The sequence below is a fragment of the Myodes glareolus genome, chromosome 2 (assembly GCF_982192425.1).
Source record: "Myodes glareolus chromosome 2, mMyoGla1.1, whole genome shotgun sequence".
NCBI classification, from domain to species: Eukaryota; Metazoa; Chordata; class Mammalia; order Rodentia; family Cricetidae; genus Myodes; species Myodes glareolus.
This window is the reverse complement of record NC_142027.1, coordinates 80,239,455-80,258,109: the sequence shown is the minus strand read 5'-3', so window position 1 is coordinate 80,258,109 and position 18,655 is coordinate 80,239,455. Positions and strand designations below refer to the sequence as shown.

At 47.1% G+C, this 18,655-nt stretch overlaps 1 protein-coding gene across 1 annotated transcript; it reads left to right on the top strand.

Annotated features, from left to right (window-relative positions):
* The first annotated feature begins 5,672 nt into the window (after positions 1 to 5,672).
* On the top strand, positions 5,673 to 15,300 carry Eif2b5 (eukaryotic translation initiation factor 2B subunit epsilon). Its single transcript, XM_048453763.3, has 16 exons — positions 5,673 to 5,886; positions 6,643 to 6,767; positions 7,653 to 7,838; positions 7,919 to 8,096; positions 8,183 to 8,263; positions 8,529 to 8,606; positions 8,838 to 9,150; positions 10,880 to 11,025; positions 11,233 to 11,374; positions 11,494 to 11,595; positions 12,270 to 12,377; positions 12,487 to 12,577; positions 13,076 to 13,199; positions 13,936 to 14,061; positions 14,671 to 14,781; positions 14,927 to 15,300. Exons 1-16 carry the CDS (start codon positions 5,704 to 5,706, stop codon positions 14,984 to 14,986), a joined length of 2,154 nt encoding a protein of 717 aa, XP_048309720.3. The 5' UTR covers positions 5,673 to 5,703; the 3' UTR covers positions 14,987 to 15,300.
* The last annotated feature ends 3,355 nt before the right edge of the window (positions 15,301 to 18,655 follow it).

Below are 18,655 nucleotides of genomic sequence, written 5' to 3'. Positions count from 1 at the left end.
CAAGCAATTCCGTTACTCTGATGTTCCCGCTCTTATGAGTTGGCATTTTCCCTTACAGCGTTGGGTATTGTTTCTTGGCTTTGTGTTCTTAACATCTTGAGCACGGTGTGTTGCTTTCTCTGGTCTCATCTGCTCAGGGTTCTAATGTCTCTTGTGTTTGAACATCTATTTCTCTACACTCGGGAACTTTTCTGCTATAGTTTCATGGAATAGGTTTTCTACACACTGGTGTTTATTGCAGCTCCTTCCTCCCACCCGTGTAACTCCATCTGGCCTGGAACTCACTGTGCAGACCAGGACAGTCTCAGGCTCACAGATATCTGCCTGCTTCTACCTCTCAAATGCACTGGTGTTTCCCACTGTTGTGTCACAGCTGCTCCCACAAAAACCAAAGGTGTTTTATGCCAAGCCTGATGCCCTGAGATTGACCCCTGGGCTGGCACGGTGGAAGGAGAGAATTGACACCTGGGAGCTGTCCTCTGGTTTCCATGTGTGCGCACATACATTCAATAGATGAATACATTAATAAATAAGTTATATTATGTAGCAGTTTACTCCAAGATAAAACCTTCCAATTGGAGGGAAGCATGTGGAGCTCACTGCACAACTGTCAGGGAACTCAACAGGTTGGAGAATGCCTCTTTACAGGCAGCTCAGCTTGTGTGAGTTTCTTCTAGGCAGCTCAGCTTATCTGACTCTTCTAGACAGCTTGGTAGATCTGAGAGTGTTTCTCAGCTGTCCTTGCTGCTTACTTAAGCTGGGAGTAAAACACCCAGAGACTCTGGAAAGCTTTAGGGACTTCCCGCAGCTATTGAGTTATGTCCTGAGGGTTTTTTTTTTTAAGATTTACTTTTATTTTTAAGTGTGTGTGTGTGTGTGTGTGTGTGTGTGTAGGTATGTGCGTGTAAGTTCAAGTGCCCAGAGGCTAAAGGAGTCAGAGCTCCTCCATCTGAATTAAAGAAAATTGTGAGCCAGTTCCTGAGTTTTAACATGCGCACACATGGAAACCAGAGGACAACTGCAGGAGTCAATTCTCTCCTCCACCGTGCCAGCCCAGGGGTTAATCTCAGGGCATCAGGCTTGGCATAAAACACCTTTGTCCAATGAGCCATTGTAACATGAGGGGGCCTGTTTGTTGGGGTTTTTTTTGTCCTGCCCAGTTCCCCCAGCTGTTTAGTCCCAGAGAAAAATCACACAGAAATCTCTATAAGTTATAAAGCTGATTGGCCCGTTAGGTCAGGCTTCTTACTGGCTAACTCGCACATCTTGATTAACCCATTGTTCTGATCTATTTTAGCCATGTGGCTCAGTACCTTTTTCAGTGGTAGCAGCTCACATCCTGCTGCTTTGGTGGTCTGGCCAGGAGTGGGGGAATCAGCTTCCTCCTCCCTAGAATTCCTCCTGCTCTCCTTGCATCATTTCCACTTCCTGTCTAGTTTTCCCGCCTACACCTCCTGCCTGGCCAATCAGCGTTTATTTAAAACATGATTGACAGAATACAGACAATTCTCCAGCACCAAGCCATCTCACAGGTCCCAGTGTCTCAATTTTTAATAATTTGTCTCTAAAGATGGAATCTGTAGATTTCCAAGTGGAAAAAGATGGGATTTCTCTTCAACACTCACCTATCTACATGATGAATAGCCATGCCATCAAAACCTACAACTGAATTTGAGATTCCTGGGGTCAACGGGTTTACCCTGAGCATGGAATGTCCAAGCTGGGACTTCTGCTTGCATTACCCTCTGGAAGTACTTTCTGAGACACCTTTGTTTCTCCTCCTTTTGGCTTTTGGGTTTTTTTTAAAGCTTATTTTCACTTCGTTCATGAATTTTGGAAGCTTTTCCTCTATTTCTCTCTTTGGGATAAAACCTTTTTTTTTTTTTTTTTTAGGTTAGACTCAAACTTCCCAAGATCCACCTGCCTCTGCCTCCTGAGTGTTGAGATTAAAGGCATGCACTGCCCCAGCCTGGCTCAGGAGGTTCTTAAGTGTCCTTAATTAAGGACTTTAAGAATGGACTCAAAACCAGGTCGTGGAGGTCCACACCTTTAATCACAACACTCGGAAGGCAGGGCAGGAAATCTCTGAGTTCAAGACCATACTGATCTACAGAGTGAACTTCAGGACAGCCAGGGCTACACAGAGAAACCCTGTCTAGAAATAAACAAACAACAAACAAACAACAACAAAAATAATAATGGACTCAAACAGAAGCCTAAGAACAATTTTATCAGAGTTCAAAAGAAAAGCCCCAAGGGAAGACAAATTGTAAAGCTCAGCAGCTACCTGCAGGAGGAAAATGGAGATGAGCAGGAAAGCCATGCTGACGAGATGGACAAGCAGCCATGTGGATGAGACAGAGGCTTCAGAGAGAGAGAAGCCCAAAGTAATAAAGAAAATATACTTAAGTTTTGGCCAGTATCTAAAAGAGACAGAAAAAATAAAAAGCGTCTTTCTGAGCTCTAACTCAGACCCAACAAATACCATGACTGCTTGGTTTGTAGGGACTGAGTGGGAGCCAAAACTCAGGGAAGGAAAAAGTATCTTATTAAAGGGAAAATTATCCTTTAGCATGGCTTAAGGTGAGCCCAAATTTCCTAGGGGTGGTCTGGCGGCACAAGTTTCCTATCTTGGAGCACTGGATCCCAAATACCAAGAAGCTGCTTCCCAAATTACCACACAAAGGCTTAATATTACTTATAAATTCTTGACCAATAACTCAGGCCTATTATAAGATAGCTCTTACATTTTAAGTAAACCCATATTCCTTATTTACTTATGTCACATGGCAGTACCTTTTCTTAGTATGGTGCCTTGCTGTCTTGGCATCTGGCCAGTGACTACTGACTTCACCCTTTTCCTTCCCATCACCCTTACTTCCTGCCTGGCTACTGGCCAATCAGCATTTTATTAAACCAATTTGAGTAACAAAATAATGGGTGGGGGGTTTGAGACAGGATTTCTCTGTGTAATAGCCCTGGCTGTCCTAAAACTCACTTTGTAGACAGGTTGGCCTCAAACTCACAGAGATCCGCCTGCCTCTGTCTCCCAAGTGCTGGGATTAAAGGCGTGTGCCACTACAGCCTGGTGAACAAAAGAATTACTTCACAGCAGCGTCCTTTGGCCAGGTTATTGAACAGGCTCAAAAGGAATGTTAGGTCTCCACCCAGGATAACCATTCCATTACCTTCTGGCTTCTACCTCTGCTTCCATGGGGACAATCTAAGTTTTGTTCCCTTTTGTAATATACTTTCTCTCTGGCTATTTTAAGACCTTTTCTTCTGTCTCTGACATTTCCAATGAAAGCATCATTGTGTTGCTTTCCTGCAGCCCACATCTTGGGCAGGCATCTGGAAGTGCTGGCTATTTCTGCTAATTATGTCTGTAGGAGGGAGTTCCCACACCAAATTACTGATGCCTAGTGGCCACCTGCGTGGTTACCAAACACTCCAGTGTACCAGGGACTCCGGATTTCCTCAATCCAGGATGCAGGATGTTTAAAGATAAAGCTGGGACAGTATTGAACAAGCAAGGGCAGCCTGATGCCTTCCCTCAGATTACAACCTTCCCCTCCTGGAGCACACACATTCCTTGTGGGAGGCTGAGTAACTAGCAAGCCAGGTACAACTTCACACCATGCCCGAAACTCCTGCAGCTCTGAGCTGGAGACCCTGACACCCAGACTGACTTACTTGGTCATTATTTCTTTCTCTGGGCAACACTGTCTCTGAAATCTTAATCTCTCCAAGAAGCTCAACTTCTCTTTGAGTCTCTATCCCAGAACAGAAAAAAAAAAAAAAATCCATACCACAGGACCTCTGGTTGTGGCTAGTTCCTACTGCATAGTCCTGGAACCTTCACGTAAAAAATAACTTCATAGGCCAGACATGATGGTCTTTAATCCCAAGACTCTAGAGGCAGAGTCAGGTAGGTCTCTGTGAGTTCGAGGCCAGCCTGGTCTGTATATAGTGAGACCATGTCTCAAAAGGAAAACAAACAAACAAACTTCATAGATGCTACGGGTATTGGTAAAGAAGAAGCATTGCATCTCACTGACCTCTAGGGGGCAGTGTTTCCTGACTTCACAAACTACTGTTTAGCATTTCTCGGAGCCGTGTGTGTGTGTGTGTGTGTGTGTGTGTGTGTGTGTGTGTGTGTGTGTGTGTGTGTATACATGAGTAGAGGATTTCCCACAAGTGCACATTTTTCTTTCTCTTCTGCATGAAGATCTGTAGTGTAACCAAACAGTCCTCCAGAACATACATTTACACGTAACTTATTTTGGTCGAGTTTGCCAATTCATTTATTCGGTTGTCGCGAGGCTTCACTCCAGAGCACATGCTGGCTTCCCACTTGGGATCCTCCCGTTTCAATCAGTGCTAGAAGAATATGCCCTTATGTGCCCTGTAAGACATTGATTTAACTCAACTTTTTTACCAAGCTGCCCTGCTTTTCCCTCTCTATGCTAACGTTTTCATCCTCATAGGATCCTCGTTAACTGGGCGAATAAAGAAACGTCAGGCATCTGGGTTCCACGAAGATTCTAAGTGAAGGGACACACTGGAAACACGGGATAACAACTCTCTGGGAGAAAACATATGCGGGAGGCGGAGGAAGCAACAGTGGAAATAGCAAAAACCTACAGGCAGTGGGATCAGCAAGGGTTCCGGTGATGAATGGGCGCGGTTACTTACTATAAACCTTGGCTTGACAGAATTACACCCGGGCTGCGTGTCATTGCTTCCTCCGCCTTAAGCTTGATTTAAAAACTGCGGCCACAGCTTCTTTCCCTAAAACCTGCTGCTCCGCTTCAGCGTCCAGCCTGGAAAGCTTGCTACTACGCCCCGTTCCTACTCAACTTCCTGGTGTTCTTGGATCCAGCCTCATCTATGTTAAGCAATCGTTGTTATCCCCATGAAAAAGGCCGAACGCTTGTGGAACTATGGAGTCAGATGAGCTCCAGCACCAGTTTTTCCAGTTACTAGCCGGGCGTGCTTCCTTGGTCTGACTTAAGAGTTAAAGAAACGCCTGCTGCTTTTGGCTCTAGGTTGTATTTCCAGCACTGGGGAGGGGGTCTCGCCTTCACGTTCCGTATTTGTGCAGATTCCTGCCCAAAGTAGCCAGATCCCCTTCGATTATAGATTGCAAAGGGAGAGCTACACTTCATTTTTAGGTTTATGAATACGTTTTTGCCACTTTGTATGTATAGCGCCTGCACTCAGCGTCCTCGGAGGTCGGAGGAGGGTCAGATACCCTGGGGCTGCAGTTGGGGAAGGTTGTTCGGATCCTCGGTAAGAGCAACGAGTGCTCTTAACAGACAAGCGATCTTTCCAAACAACCTACAAATTTTAACGCGCTCTGAGCCGGGAAGCTGCAAGGCTCCTTCCCGGCCTCCACAAATCCGCTCAGCGCGAACACACCTTAGCCAGTCCACCGGACTGAAGCACTCGCTGATCGAGGCTGACCTCCGAGGGCCCGCCCCTCTGCTGCGCAGAGTGGTTAGCACTGGTTAGTGGGCCAGGGTGGTTAGCCACGCCCCCCACAGGCCGAGGGAGGGCTTCCTGGGTAGGCGCATGCGCACTCCTTCTTCTTCCTTCCTCTCCCTGCAGGCACACCTTCGCGTTTTGACTGCTAGCCCTTTTTGTCCCCTACTGCGTGCGGTGTCAGCTTCCCCGCGGAAGTTCCAGCTGCCAGGGAAGAAGATGGCAGCCACTGCGGCGCTACCTGGGACTGCGGCCGCCCGAACGAACAAGCGCGGCGGCGGCGGCCCGGGCGGAGGAGGAACCCAGGGTGCGGAGGAAGAGCCGCCGCCGCCCCTCCAGGCCGTTCTAGTGGCAGATAGCTTCAACCGCCGCTTCTTCCCCATCTCCAAGGACCAGCCTCGGGTGAGCACCCGACACGCGAGCAGCCCGCAGGCCTGGAGGGTGGCGGGGCTGCACGAGGTTTCCACTGTGGCTGGTTAGTGAAGCGTGCTCTGAAAGTTACCCTAAAGTCGGATTTATCTGGTTGGGGTAAGGTGGAGGGATTGACTGAAACCCCGATGACTGTTCGACCAGGAGTGGCTTGCAAACGTGATTCTCGCAGGGCTGTCTACCTAGCTTTAGGAGAAACGGAGAGGGCTGCATGTGGGAACTGAGTTTAACGGAGCCTTCCTGAGGGGGATTTGCTAGCACAAGAGGGCTCTCCGCTGCCCTTAACCTTGCCAGAGAGAGATGGGCAGTTAAAGAAATAGCTTCGGAAATGGCGGTGGTAATATACCTAAAAGAAAAAGACTGGATCTCGGGCTGGTGCGTGCTTTTTTCCTTCCATCTGCTGGAACGTCGACCGAACGAGTTGCCGTCACCCTCAGAATTGCATTAGTGCTTAGGGTTCTGGAGCTATGATTTAGGGCCAGCATTGATCCTTCGCCAGCACTTGTCTCACTATAACATGTCTGTGTCTGATAGCCATGCCTACTAAACCCAAATCCCAGTACCTGAGAGTAGTCCATGAATAGCACAAGCAGGAACCTGGTACTTTAGAATTAAGAGATAAGCAAGCTGTAGAGTCTGGAAACGCTGCTAGAAGGAGCATTGTTGCAGTGGGGTACCCAAAGTTTACTCAGATTAAGACCTCAGACTTTTTCATATCCTGCCCCATAGGTCCTCTTGCCCCTGGCCAATGTGGCGCTAATCGACTACACTCTGGAATTCCTGACCGCCACCGGTGTGCAGGAAACATTTGTCTTTTGCTGCTGGAAGGCTTCTCAGATCAAGGAACACTTATTGTAAGGCCCCACACCTTTTCCTGTCCACGTTTCACCGTCTTTTCCCAGATTTTCTTTTTCTCAGGGCGGTTATGACAAAGTTAAGACACGTGAGGAAAAAACTGTCTGTTCAGGTCTCATGTAAGGTTTAGTGTTTCTTTCCCTTTTCCTGAGGCAGGCTGTTGGCGTGCTCTCTGCTCTGGGGTTCCAGTATGTAAAGGCTGAGGTGATTTCTGAGTCTTACAAAGTTTGGTCCTGTGAGTTTTGCTTTTTATGGCTCCAGTGTATGTTACTATAAGAGCATCTTTATCTTTCCAACGAATTTACAAATATTGTCTGTTCTGAACCCAAGGACACGAGCAAACTCTTTGCCAGGTGATAGTAATGCACATCTTTAATGCCAGCACTCAGGAGGGAGGCATATCTCTGTGAGTTCAAGGCCAGCCTGGTCTACAGAGCAAGTTACAAGACAGGTTCAAAAAGGAAAATTGGGAGAGTAAGTCTGGTAATTTATGAGTTTGGAAAATAAAGACTAATACATTAGCGGGTTTTTCGTGATACAATGTTTAAATTTGTTATGAACTTCAGAACAAGAAAAATGACATTAAAAAATGTGTTTCCAGAATACTTTCATACCCTAGATTTCAGCAAAGTTTTGAATTCAAACTCATATTTGAAGATAGGAGTCGAGGTATAGAAAGGAAGTAGCCATATTTCTCTAGCACATAAAACTAATGACACTGGATGCTGAGACCATTCATTATAGTTTATAAGTCTCTTTGAAGCCTAGGACGCTGGCAGGAACGCAGAGAAGCCACAGAGACGTTTGAATGCTAAAGGGAGGTTGAAAATCAGGTCTGTAATCATTTGCTTAATTTGCCATTCCTCTCACCACCTTTGCTGTAGGAAATCCAAGTGGTGCCATCCTACATCCCCCAACGTTGTTCGAATAATTACATCAGACCTATACCGATCACTAGGAGATGTCCTCCGTGACGTCGATGCCAAGGCCTTGGTGCGCTCTGACTTCCTTCTGCTCTATGGAGATGTCATCTCAAATATCAATATTACCAGAGCCCTAGAGGAACACAGGTCAGGGTGGGGAAAATGGCAGGGACAAGACTTAGGGACCAGCAGAGCCCTAAGACTACTCTGCCTCACGTTCTTTATAGGTTAAGACGGAGGCTAGAAAAAAATGTGTCGGTGATGACAATGATCTTCAAAGAGTCATCCCCCAGCCACCCTACACGCTGCCACGAGGACAATGTGGTGGTGGCTGTGGACAGTGCCACAAACCGAATTCTGCATTTCCAGAAGACCCAAGGCCTGCGGCGATTTTCGTTTCCCTTGGTAAGTGAGTATCTGGGGAACTGCAGGGAGGAGAGGGATGAAAGTCTCGAAGGAGGAAGTTTGAGCTTCTGTGGCCTCTCCCGCAGAACCTGTTCCAGGGCAGTGGAGACGGAGTGGAGATTCGCTATGACTTGCTGGACTGTCACATCAGCATCTGCTCTCCTCAGGTGAGCTCTCCAGAGCAAGGCTTCCTGTGCCAAGAGTAGAGCTCTCGGGCATCTGTTACTACTTCCTTTTAATGCCAGAGATTGTGTCTTCTCCCTCTTTTCTTGCCTGCTGTATAGTAAAGAGGTACTGTTACCTCATTCCCAGTATATTGGGAACCGAGTCCAGGGGGGTTTTCCCAATTATTATGGGTGTGATAGCTCTCTGGGACTTAATCTTTGTTTCCTGGGGAAGTACTTAACCTTAGCACTCCCTGTTCCCCCACAGGTAGCTCAACTCTTCACAGACAACTTTGACTACCAAACTCGAGACGATTTTGTGCGAGGCCTGTTAGTGAATGAGGAGGTGAGAAACAGTGTCTGAAACCTCTAGAGGAAAGGGTTCTCTTGCTCTGCTGACCTTTGGTTCCCTTTTGTCCCATTAAACCTTCAGAGGGAGAACGAGAGCTAGAAAGCTGGGAGACACTTGGGCCGTCGCCGAGAGGCAGAGAGGCACTGAGAAGGCGTCGAAAGGGTTCTGCTCTGGGACTGTCTTCCTGTCTTCTTGACTAGGTGATCTCCCTTTCTCTTCCTTTAGGTCCTAGGAAACCAGATCCACTTGCATGTGACAACTAGGGAGTATGGTGCCCGGGTGTCCAACCTACATATGTACTCAGCTGTTTGTGCTGATGTCATCCGCCGATGGGTCTACCCTCTCACTCCAGAAGTGAACTTCACTGACAGCACCACACAGAGCTACACTCATTCCCGACACAACATCTACCGAGGACCTCAAGTCAGCCTGGGCCACGGCAGTGTCCTGGAGGAGAATGTGCTTCTGGGAGCCGGCACTGTCATTGGCAGCAACTGCTCCATCACCAACAGTGTCATTGGCCCTAACTGCCACATTGGTGAGCACAGGTGGGGAATCCAGCAGCAGTCCCACAGATACGGGGCTGGAGCATGTCTCTAGAAGCTAGGGAGGATACCAAGGGGTAGTCCTTATGAATAAGGAAGCAGAGTGGCTATCTAAGAAAGGAGGGAGTCTGGGGAGGTGGCTCCCTGGTTAAGAGCACTTGTTCAGGTTTGGTTCCCGGTACTCCTATGGTGGTTCACAACCATCCGTAACACCAGTTTGTGGGAATCCAGTGACCTCTTCTGACCTCCTCAGGCACCAAATGCACATGTGGTACACATACATACATAGAGGCAAAATTAAATAAATGTATCTTGAGGGTGGGGTGGGAGGAGAAAGAAGGTGAGTCCTTGTGCTTGTTGGCACACACCTTTTGGGTTGGGTTGGTTTGGTTTGGCTTTTTGGTCTTTTTCGAAACAGTTTCTCTGTGTAACCACTATGTCTATCCTGGAACTCACTCTGTAGACCAGGATATCCATGAACTCACAGAGATCCACCTTTCTCTGCTTCCCAAATGCTGGGATTTAAGCATGAGCCACTACCACCCAGCAGCACACACCTTTCTGTTCATTTTTCTAGACAGCTGACCTTGAGTTTTTAGGGACCCACCTGCTTCCATTTCCCAAGTGTTGGGATTAAAGTCATGAGCCACCACCTCCAGTGTTGGCCCACATTTACAAACCCAACACCTGGGAGATGGAGGCAGGAGGATTAAAAGTTTGAGGCCAGCCTGGAACTATATATTGAAACCTGTATTTAAAAAGGCAGGAGGGCAGGAGGAAGGAAGTTGTGTATAATCTCATATACTCCAGCAGGATAACTTGAGTCAGGGCTTTGAGGCCAGCTTGGGCAACAACACAGTGAGACCCATCTCAAAAACAAACAACAACAACAAAGAAAAAAGAAAAGGGCACTCAGGAGAGAATAAGATTTCTTATGTGGCCTGTGACTTTGACGGGGGCAGGGTCATCAAGACAGGGTTTCTCTGTAGCCCTAGCTATCCTGGAACTCTGTAAACCAGGCCTGCCTCTGCCCCAAGTGCTGGGATTAAAGGCTTATGCTACCACCGCCCAGCTCTAGTGTGACTCTTAAGATGAGATGACTTCTTTTTCTGGAATGTCCTCCCCTGTGTTCACATTTGGAACCAAATGAACATGTACTAATAACTTTTGTTTAACCATCACAGTTTGCAAAGGACTTGTGATAGTTCTTTAACCCTCAGAGGTTGTCTTACCCGGGTACCATCTAGTGGGAGACAATGCTGAGTATTCTGGTTGGTCTGACAGTGTTCTTTTTGCTCTCCCATAATAATGGCTTTCCTCTTGACGACTCACTTTGTTTGAAGAATATGAGACTAGAATAGTGCTAACCTTTTGAATCCAATAGCAGGATTTAAATTCTGTAATACACAGAGAGATGGAGTAATTTGATTCTGCTTGCAGACGTGGAGTTGACTGTAATAAGGTTTATAGTTCATTCTGAGAAATCCTGAAGGTTCTCAGGTTAAGCCATTTGTACACTGTAAAACTATTGTACTTAGTAGAGGATGGTCAGTTTGCTCTCAAGACTGACCTGGGAAAGGATGGATGTTTCTGACGTTGGCAGGTGAATATCAGAATTAGGTGGGAGCTGGGGCTGGTGTCAATAAGCCTTGTCCTCCATGAAGGACTCTGTTTTGGAGGTGGAGCCCTGAGTGACCAGAAGTCCTCCTCCTTCTGAGCCAGGTGATGATGTGGTGCTGAACCAGGCCTACCTGTGGCAGGGCGTCCGAGTGGCTGCTGGATCACAGATACACCAGTCTCTGCTCTGTGACAAAGCGGAAGTCAAGGAACGAGTTACTCTGAAGCCACACTGTGTCCTGACTTCCCAGGTAAGGCCTGTTCCAGAGTATGCACAGTCCCTGAATTGAATGGTGATTGTGCCAAGTCAAGTGGACCATATTCCCTTATCAGTAAGGACCCAAGTGAGGACCCAAGTTTCTTTGACCTTCTACTTAGCTTAGTATAAAACCAAAAACCATTATTCTGATTGTCTGTATGGTAAGTCTGTACCACTTGGTCCTTCTTTTCTCTCTTAGGTGGTTGTGGGCCCAGACATCACGCTGCCTGAGGGCTCGGTGATCTCTTTGCACCCTCCAGATGCAGAGGAAGATGAAGATGATGGCCAGTTTAGTGATGATTCTGGGGCTAATCAGGAAAAGGAGAAAGTGAAGCTGAAAGGTGTGAGACTCAGCAGGTGTGGGGCATCTGTGCATCTCCGCCCCATGGAGAAGTCTATTTCTTTCCAGAGAAATTGATGTTACTGCTGGGCCTTCTCAAAAGATCAATGCCTTTTCCAGGTTACAATCCAGCAGAAGTAGGCTTTGAAGGCCAGGGATACCTCTGGAAAGCTGCAGATGTGAACACGACGGAAGAGGAGGAACTAGGGCAGAGTCTGTGGGGTAAGCTAGACCTTACACCTGCCTTAGAACCTGAGTAGTTCTAAGAACTTTGAATGCCTTGGAATCTGATTATTATTGGGTCCTCAATTCATACTGACAGTACACAATATATACTGTCTGTCGGTGTTTGGGTCTGGTCTTTTTTAACTTTGTGTGTGTGTGCGTGTGCATGTGCGTGCATGCATGTGTACTTGTGTGTTTTATGTATGCATGTGCCATGTCAGGAGAGTAGAGATGAAAGGACCACTTACTGGAATTGGTTCTCTCCTTCCACCATGTGGTTCCTGAGGATTGACAGTGTGTCTTTAAATGCTGAGCTGTATAACTGCTTCCATCCTCTACCCATCCCCTTTTCAAAGGATAGGCTCTCTGGGGCTGGAGAGATGGCTCGGTGATTAAGAGCCACTGGCAACACCCACATGGCAGTTCACAACTGTTTGTAACTCCAGTTCCAGGAGATCTGACACCTCCACACCAATGCACATAAAGTTAAATAAATTAAAAAAAAAAAAAAAAAGATAGGCTCTCTGTAACCCAGGCAGCTGAGAATGACCTTGAGCTTCCTGACCCTCCTCCATTTCCTTGGTGCTGACATCACGCAGCACACCTGGTTTTGTGTGGTTCCATGCTCCCCCAACTGAACTGTATCAGTGGCTCCTCTTCTTTGTTCTTAGGACTCACCATCAACATGGAAGAGGAAAGTGAGACTGAAAGTGAGCGAAGTGTGGACTCTGAGGAGCTGGACAGCCGGGCAGGGTCCCCTCAGTTGGATGACGTCAAAGGTGTGGACGAAGTGGGGAGTTTATTCCTTGCTGTCTCAGCAGCCAACTGGAGTCACAACTAGCTGACTTATAGCAAAGCCTTTGGGAAGCTAACTCTCTTTCCTTTCAGTCTTCCAGAATGAGGTCCTGGGAACACTGCAGCGAGGCAAAGAGGAGAATATTTCCTGTGACAATCTAGTCCTGGAGATCAACTCTCTCAAGTAAGAGTAACTCCGTCCTGTTTCCTCTCCTAGCTTCTCCAAGAGCAAAGATGTTCTCTCCGCGCTGTTTCTTCCAGAGTAGGAGACTGGATAGGAGAAGGCTAGGAGCGTTTGGAGCAAGGAGAGCACTAGCAACTAGCCTCAGAGTAGGGTTTCCTCTCCTCCGGGTACTGTCACAGCCTCCTGCTCTTGGAGCTGAACGGCTGTGAACCCTGGAGCCTGTAGTAACTACTTCTGCTGCAGCAAAATGCCCGGAGAAAGCAACTTAGGGAAGGAGTGGTTTGCTTGGGCTTACCATTTGAGGATATAGTTCTGGCAGGATCTAGAAGCAGCTGGTCACAGGGCATCTGCAGCAAAGCAGCAGAAGTAAATGCTGGTGCCGCCCACACCTGGGCTGTCTTCCCTCGTGTGTCCAGAAACTTGTCTACTAGGATGATTCCAGGTTCTGTCAAGTGTTCCCATCACCAGTAACCTCAACACATGTGTCTCTCCCCACAGGTATGCCTACAACATTAGCCTGAAGGAAGTGATGCAGGTCCTAAGTCATGTGGTCCTGGAGTTCCCCCTGCAACAGATGGATTCCCTGTTTGACCCAAGTCGCTACTGTGCCATGCTGCTACCTGTAAGCAATGACTGAGCCAGGTGGAAGGGGCTCAGTGGAGGCAGCCAAACGTCTTTGCAGTGCATGTCTTAAAAGGAAGTTAGGAGCCAGTGGGCTTGCTATGGAGTTTCTGTGTTCATTCAACTTGCCTTTGGAAATTGGTTGGTTTCTAGAGTGGCAGTAGTGGGTCCAGGGTCCGGTAATATTTAACACTGAATGGTCTTTAAGACTCCAGGATTGAGCGTATTCCAGGCCCCCAAAAGAACAGTCAGAAATAGTACTGGAAATCAGGTATTATGGAATATATCTGTAGTTTAACTCTTCGAGGAAGTTAAGGCAAAAGAATCAGTGGAGCCTAGCCAGGGTAACACAGCAAAATTCCGTCTCGAGAATAAAGAAAGTCTAAAACAACATGGAGAATAGACCTGCTGTTATTGAGCCCACAATGATTTGATCCAGAACAAGATTAACCCTGGCTAAGGATAGAGATTTTGAGACAGTCAGTAGCATCTCTCTGACCCACTTTTCCCTTCCCTGAGAAATCTCATCCTTCCCAACCTCTTGTTGGAGCAGTCCCTGAATACCTCTTAGGTGATTTCATACTGCCTGCGTCACCTCCCTCTTGTCCTTTCGTGTTATCAGTATTGATGGCCTTTGCTGTCCAGCTTCAGGAGCATGCTAAGGAATGTGTCACTAGTGAAGGAATTCCTGTAGCATATCACAGTTCCATTTCTGCCTTCCCCTCCTTTTCCCATAGCTGCTCAAAGCCTGGAGCCCTGTTTTTAAGAACTACATAAAGCGTGCGGCTGACCATTTGGAAGCACTAGCAGCCATTGAGGACTTCTTCTTGGAGCATGAAGCTCTTGTTACGTCCATGGCCAAGGTGAACACCATCTCACACTTCCGTGTCCTGCATGTGCATTGAAGCAGGCCTTCACGAACCCCAGAGAAACACAAAACTGAGGTTAACTTTCACCTAGCCTGAAGCTTGTTCACCACACTCTGTGTCATGCTTACTGCTAGAGTAATGCAGAGTAGAGCCAGGCTGGTGCTGGTGAGGCAGCCATTGAGGACTGACCTGAAGTTGCACTAACCAACCATTCAGCAGGAGGTCCACAGGTCATGCCTGTCTCAGTACCAAAAAGAGTGGTTCACTCTTGCCTTTGGGGGTTAGTGATGGTGATTTGACTTGGTTTGTATGTGTTTGTTTTCCTCAAACTGGCCTTAAACTTGTGGTGCAGTTGAGTTTGGATTCCTGATCCTCCTGCCTCCGTCCCCTCTACCCCACTCCACCCTACCCCACTCCACCCGTGTTGGCATTTCAATACTTACCACTCTGCCGCTCTCTTGTCCATTTTGAAGAGGCTTCTTGGTTTGTGCGAGGAAGCTTAGAGCCTGGAGGTGCTGAGGTCTCCTCTCCAGTGTTAGCCTTTATTGTTATATCCTTGCTAGGTCCAAGAGACCCTAAGATTCCCCCTTTGACTTTCTGTAGGTTCTGATGGCGTTTTATCAGCTGGAGATCTTGGCTGAGGAAACAATCTTGAGCTGGTTCAGTCAAAGAGACATAAGTGACAAAGGCCAGCAGTTGCGCAAGAATGGACAGGTATGTTAGGCTGCCCTCTGCTTCTTGGATGCTCTAGTCCTCTACCTTAAACTCTAGGGACTTTGTGGTCAGAGCTGTTTATCCAATACCAAGCTCAGGGGCATACATGTTTCCCCTAGCAGCTCTCTTCTCTGCTTCCTTACAGCTGCAGAGGTTCATCCAGTGGCTGAAAGAGGCAGAAGAGGAGTCGTCTGAAGATGACTGACAGGGACTGCCAGCTCCCGTGCTGTGTTATTTATTGGTTGCCCTCCTAACAGATAGGGCAGAACAAGAAGACTGGCTACAGAGTATGAATGGCCACTCCAGACAGACTTGATGGAACAGAAGTTGCAACTACAGTATTCCTACTGCTGGCAACCATGTGCATCTCATCCTGACTGAAGTTGGGAACGGGAGGTTAGACTGAAACAAAACTCTAGGGAAAAATCTAGACAGACCCTGCCGTTGGAGGTAGGCCAGAGCAAACACTTTGTTCTCCAGCTTTCCCTCAGGAAACAGTAAAGAGCAGCTGGCCCTCTCTGTTGTTTGTATTTTTTAATATTAAAATGAGGGGTGTATTGGACTTCTCGCCAACTCTGTTTGATCAGCCAGGAGAGAACGTATATGATCTGACTTAGCTGCTTTTAGCCAACACCTGGAGGGCAGGGAGAAAGGTTGTGGTGGCCACAAGGTGGTGCTATGCTACCTGAGTAATTCCATTCCCCTGGCTCACAGGAAGTGGATAGCTGAGCTGCCTTCCCAAGCTCCATAGACAGGTCTGGTCTGGGGCGGTGTGACGGAGCCTATTTCCATAGCCTTTCCTGGTGTGGACAACCTCTACCTGAAGGTGATGGTGCCAGGCATATGTGAAGCCATCTGCCACTCTAGCCCTTTCCAGTGGACCCAGTACTGGTTCTGTCAGAGGTACTGGACCACATTCATCTTAAAAGATAAGGAAATCTACTGGATGTAGGAGGCAGAGAGGCAGCAGGATCCCTAAAGTCAAGCCCAGCCTGGTCTACAGAATGAGTTCAAGGCCAGCAGAGCTGTTACGCAGAGAAACCCTGGGGTCGGTGGGAGAGTAAGGAAACCCAGCTAAGATGTTATGAATCTTGCAGGGCATAACTACATACTTTAACCTTATAATCCAGAATTCTGTCTGCTTCAGTGAAGTGCAAACTGTTCCAGAAGCAGATGAAACCTAAAGCCAGAAATGGACATGCTAAGGACATAGAAGTTCCTGTGAAGTATGCTTTTGCTTATGCTGAGTTTAACGTGTGACAGGAATTCTAACTATTCATGTGCTGTTTCACTTGACCTTTGCCATCCACCCTGTGAAGTAGCTCTTGTCATTTTCTGATGAGATGCCTGCTGCTCAGAGAGGCCTCTGACCTAGATCTGGAGTTTGTCATTGTGTTATGCAGCTGCTGTAACCTCAGCGCTCCTTTTGTGAGGTCTTGTTGCCTTCATATAGGGTGAGTCATTAAGTTTCCCTTGACATTAACCTATAGTAATGTCACACACTTGGCATCATAGACCAAATAGGCACCTTTGTTTCAGTTGAGTGGAAAGGAATAAGCTAAACGGGGCTATTGAACTCTACTTACAGGTGAAGAGGCATTTTTGAAAAGGAAGAACAAAAAAATCTTGGCATAGTAGCAACACTTGTCAGCACTTGGAAAGTGGAAACAAGCCATTCAAGAGTCTCAGGCTAGCCTGGGCTCTGGGAGACCCTGACCAGGTCTGGGATCTAATGTCTGGAGAGGGCATACAGAGATGATGGCCTGTACCTATGGGACAGTTAAGAAGCTATAAGACATCTTGATCTTGGCCAGGTGGTGGTGGCACACATGTTTAATCTCAGCACTCAGGAGGCAGAGGCAGGTGGATCTCTCTGAATTCAAGGCCAGCCTGGTCTACAGAACCAAGAAGGCTCCAAAGCTACGCAGAAACCCTGTCTCAAAAACAAACAAACAAACAAAAAGACATCTTTATCTGTTCAGACAGTGCACAGATCAGAATTGACAGAACCTTAGGAAGGGATTTTTCTAGTTAGGGTAATAAAGGAGGTTTCACCAAACTGCGTTGCTTAAAGTCAGCTCAGGCAAGAAGTAAAGCCAGAGCACGGCCAAAGCAGAGGCCTCTGAGCCTTGGGGGAGTGATCGGAAGGTGGAGAACTCCATAAGGAGGGCAGGAGATGGCAGTGAATTAGATGTAAGGGCTAGAGGGATGGCTCAGTGGATAAGAACTCTTGTCCTTAGGACCCAGGTTTGGCTCCCAGCACCCGCTGAGCATAACTCCAGTTCCAGGATGCACATGGTACATAGACATACATGTGAGCAAATCGCTCCTTCACATAAAATAAATCTAAAGATAAAAACTTCATGGAATAATAAAAGGTGGCTTAGAATAGATGATTCTTCTTGCAGGTGTAGAGTTATTAATAAGCCAGTGTAAGGTCTAGCCCCGTGGTTCTCAAACTTCCTGTGCCTTGACTTTTTAATACAGTTGCTTACATGGTGACCCCCAGACATAAAATTGTGTTGGTTGCTACTTCATAGTTGTAAATTTTGCTAGTGTTGCAAATTGTAATGTAAATATCTGTTTTCTGATGATAATTTTAGGTGACAAAGGTTGTTTGATTCCCCCCATAATGGGTCTCTACCCACAGGTTGAGACAGTTGGTCTAGAACCTTAGAGGAAGGTAAAGGATTAGAGGCCTGGAGCGAGGAGCTCTCATGGAAATCCACTTATAAAGAAATCCCTGCAGGGGCTGGAGAGATGGCTCAGTGGTTAAGAGCACAGGCTGCTCTTTCAGAGATCCTGAGTTCAATTCCCAGCAACCACGTGGTGACTCACAGCCATCTGTAATGAGATCTGGTGCCCTCTTCGGGCATGCGGGCACACACGGAGGCAGAATGTTGTACACATAATAAACAAATCTTTGAAAAACAAGAAATCCCTGCACATACCATTGCCACTGACAGATCGAGCCAGGACTGCCTCTTCTCTGCAAGAAATAGTTAAGTCTGTGAGCAATGGTAGGGAGAAATCACCAAAGGAAAATGTTTAAGAAGGTCATGAAACCAGGCATGGGGCATGACTGTTATCTCAAGATCTGTAGAGAAGGTTTAATGGAGCACTTGGGAGGTGAAAGGAGGAGAAGGGAGGTCAGGAACTCGTGATCATCCTCACTCATAAGCCAGTTTGAGGTCAGTCCAGGCTGCCATACCTTGTCTCAGAAAAAAAGTCACAGGTTTCCAGACTTAGAGTCTGGGCTCCCACATGATAAAAATCCCGTGGGATTTCAAGATGTCAGATTCCCGACTTGGTCAGAAATGTGGTTGGGATGGGGTATTAAGTGGACTAAGGAGTTAAGGGAAACTATGTGAGTGTTGGAACCTTGCATCCACACAGTTACTTGGACGCCCTAGACAAAAGCAACTACAGGGAGGAAAAATTGGCCTTTGAATGTTGACACTTTAGTTTCCTTGACCTTCCCAAAGAAAGACTTCCCCTACTTTACCACTCTGCAGTGAAACTTAATAGTGTCCCTGGTACATAGAGCTCAACCTGCATTTCTGTGCCTTGCATGCAATAAAAGCCAAGGCTCAAACATTTGAAGAACCCTCCAGCATGAGAAGCAGAAACAAAGCACTAAGGGAAACAAGGAAGCTCTACTAAAGTAGGTATTCCAAAAATATTAAGGGTGGAAAGCTATAATTAGGATTATGAAAACTCAAAAGAGGGAAAATACTGCATTCATAAAGAAAACTGTCACAGGGGAGAACTGAAGAATAAAAGAGTTCTTAGAACTTCTGAGGGCTGGCAAGATGACTGAGCAGGTAAAAGCACTTGCCACACAAGCCTGCTGACCTGAGTTCAAGGGAAAAGT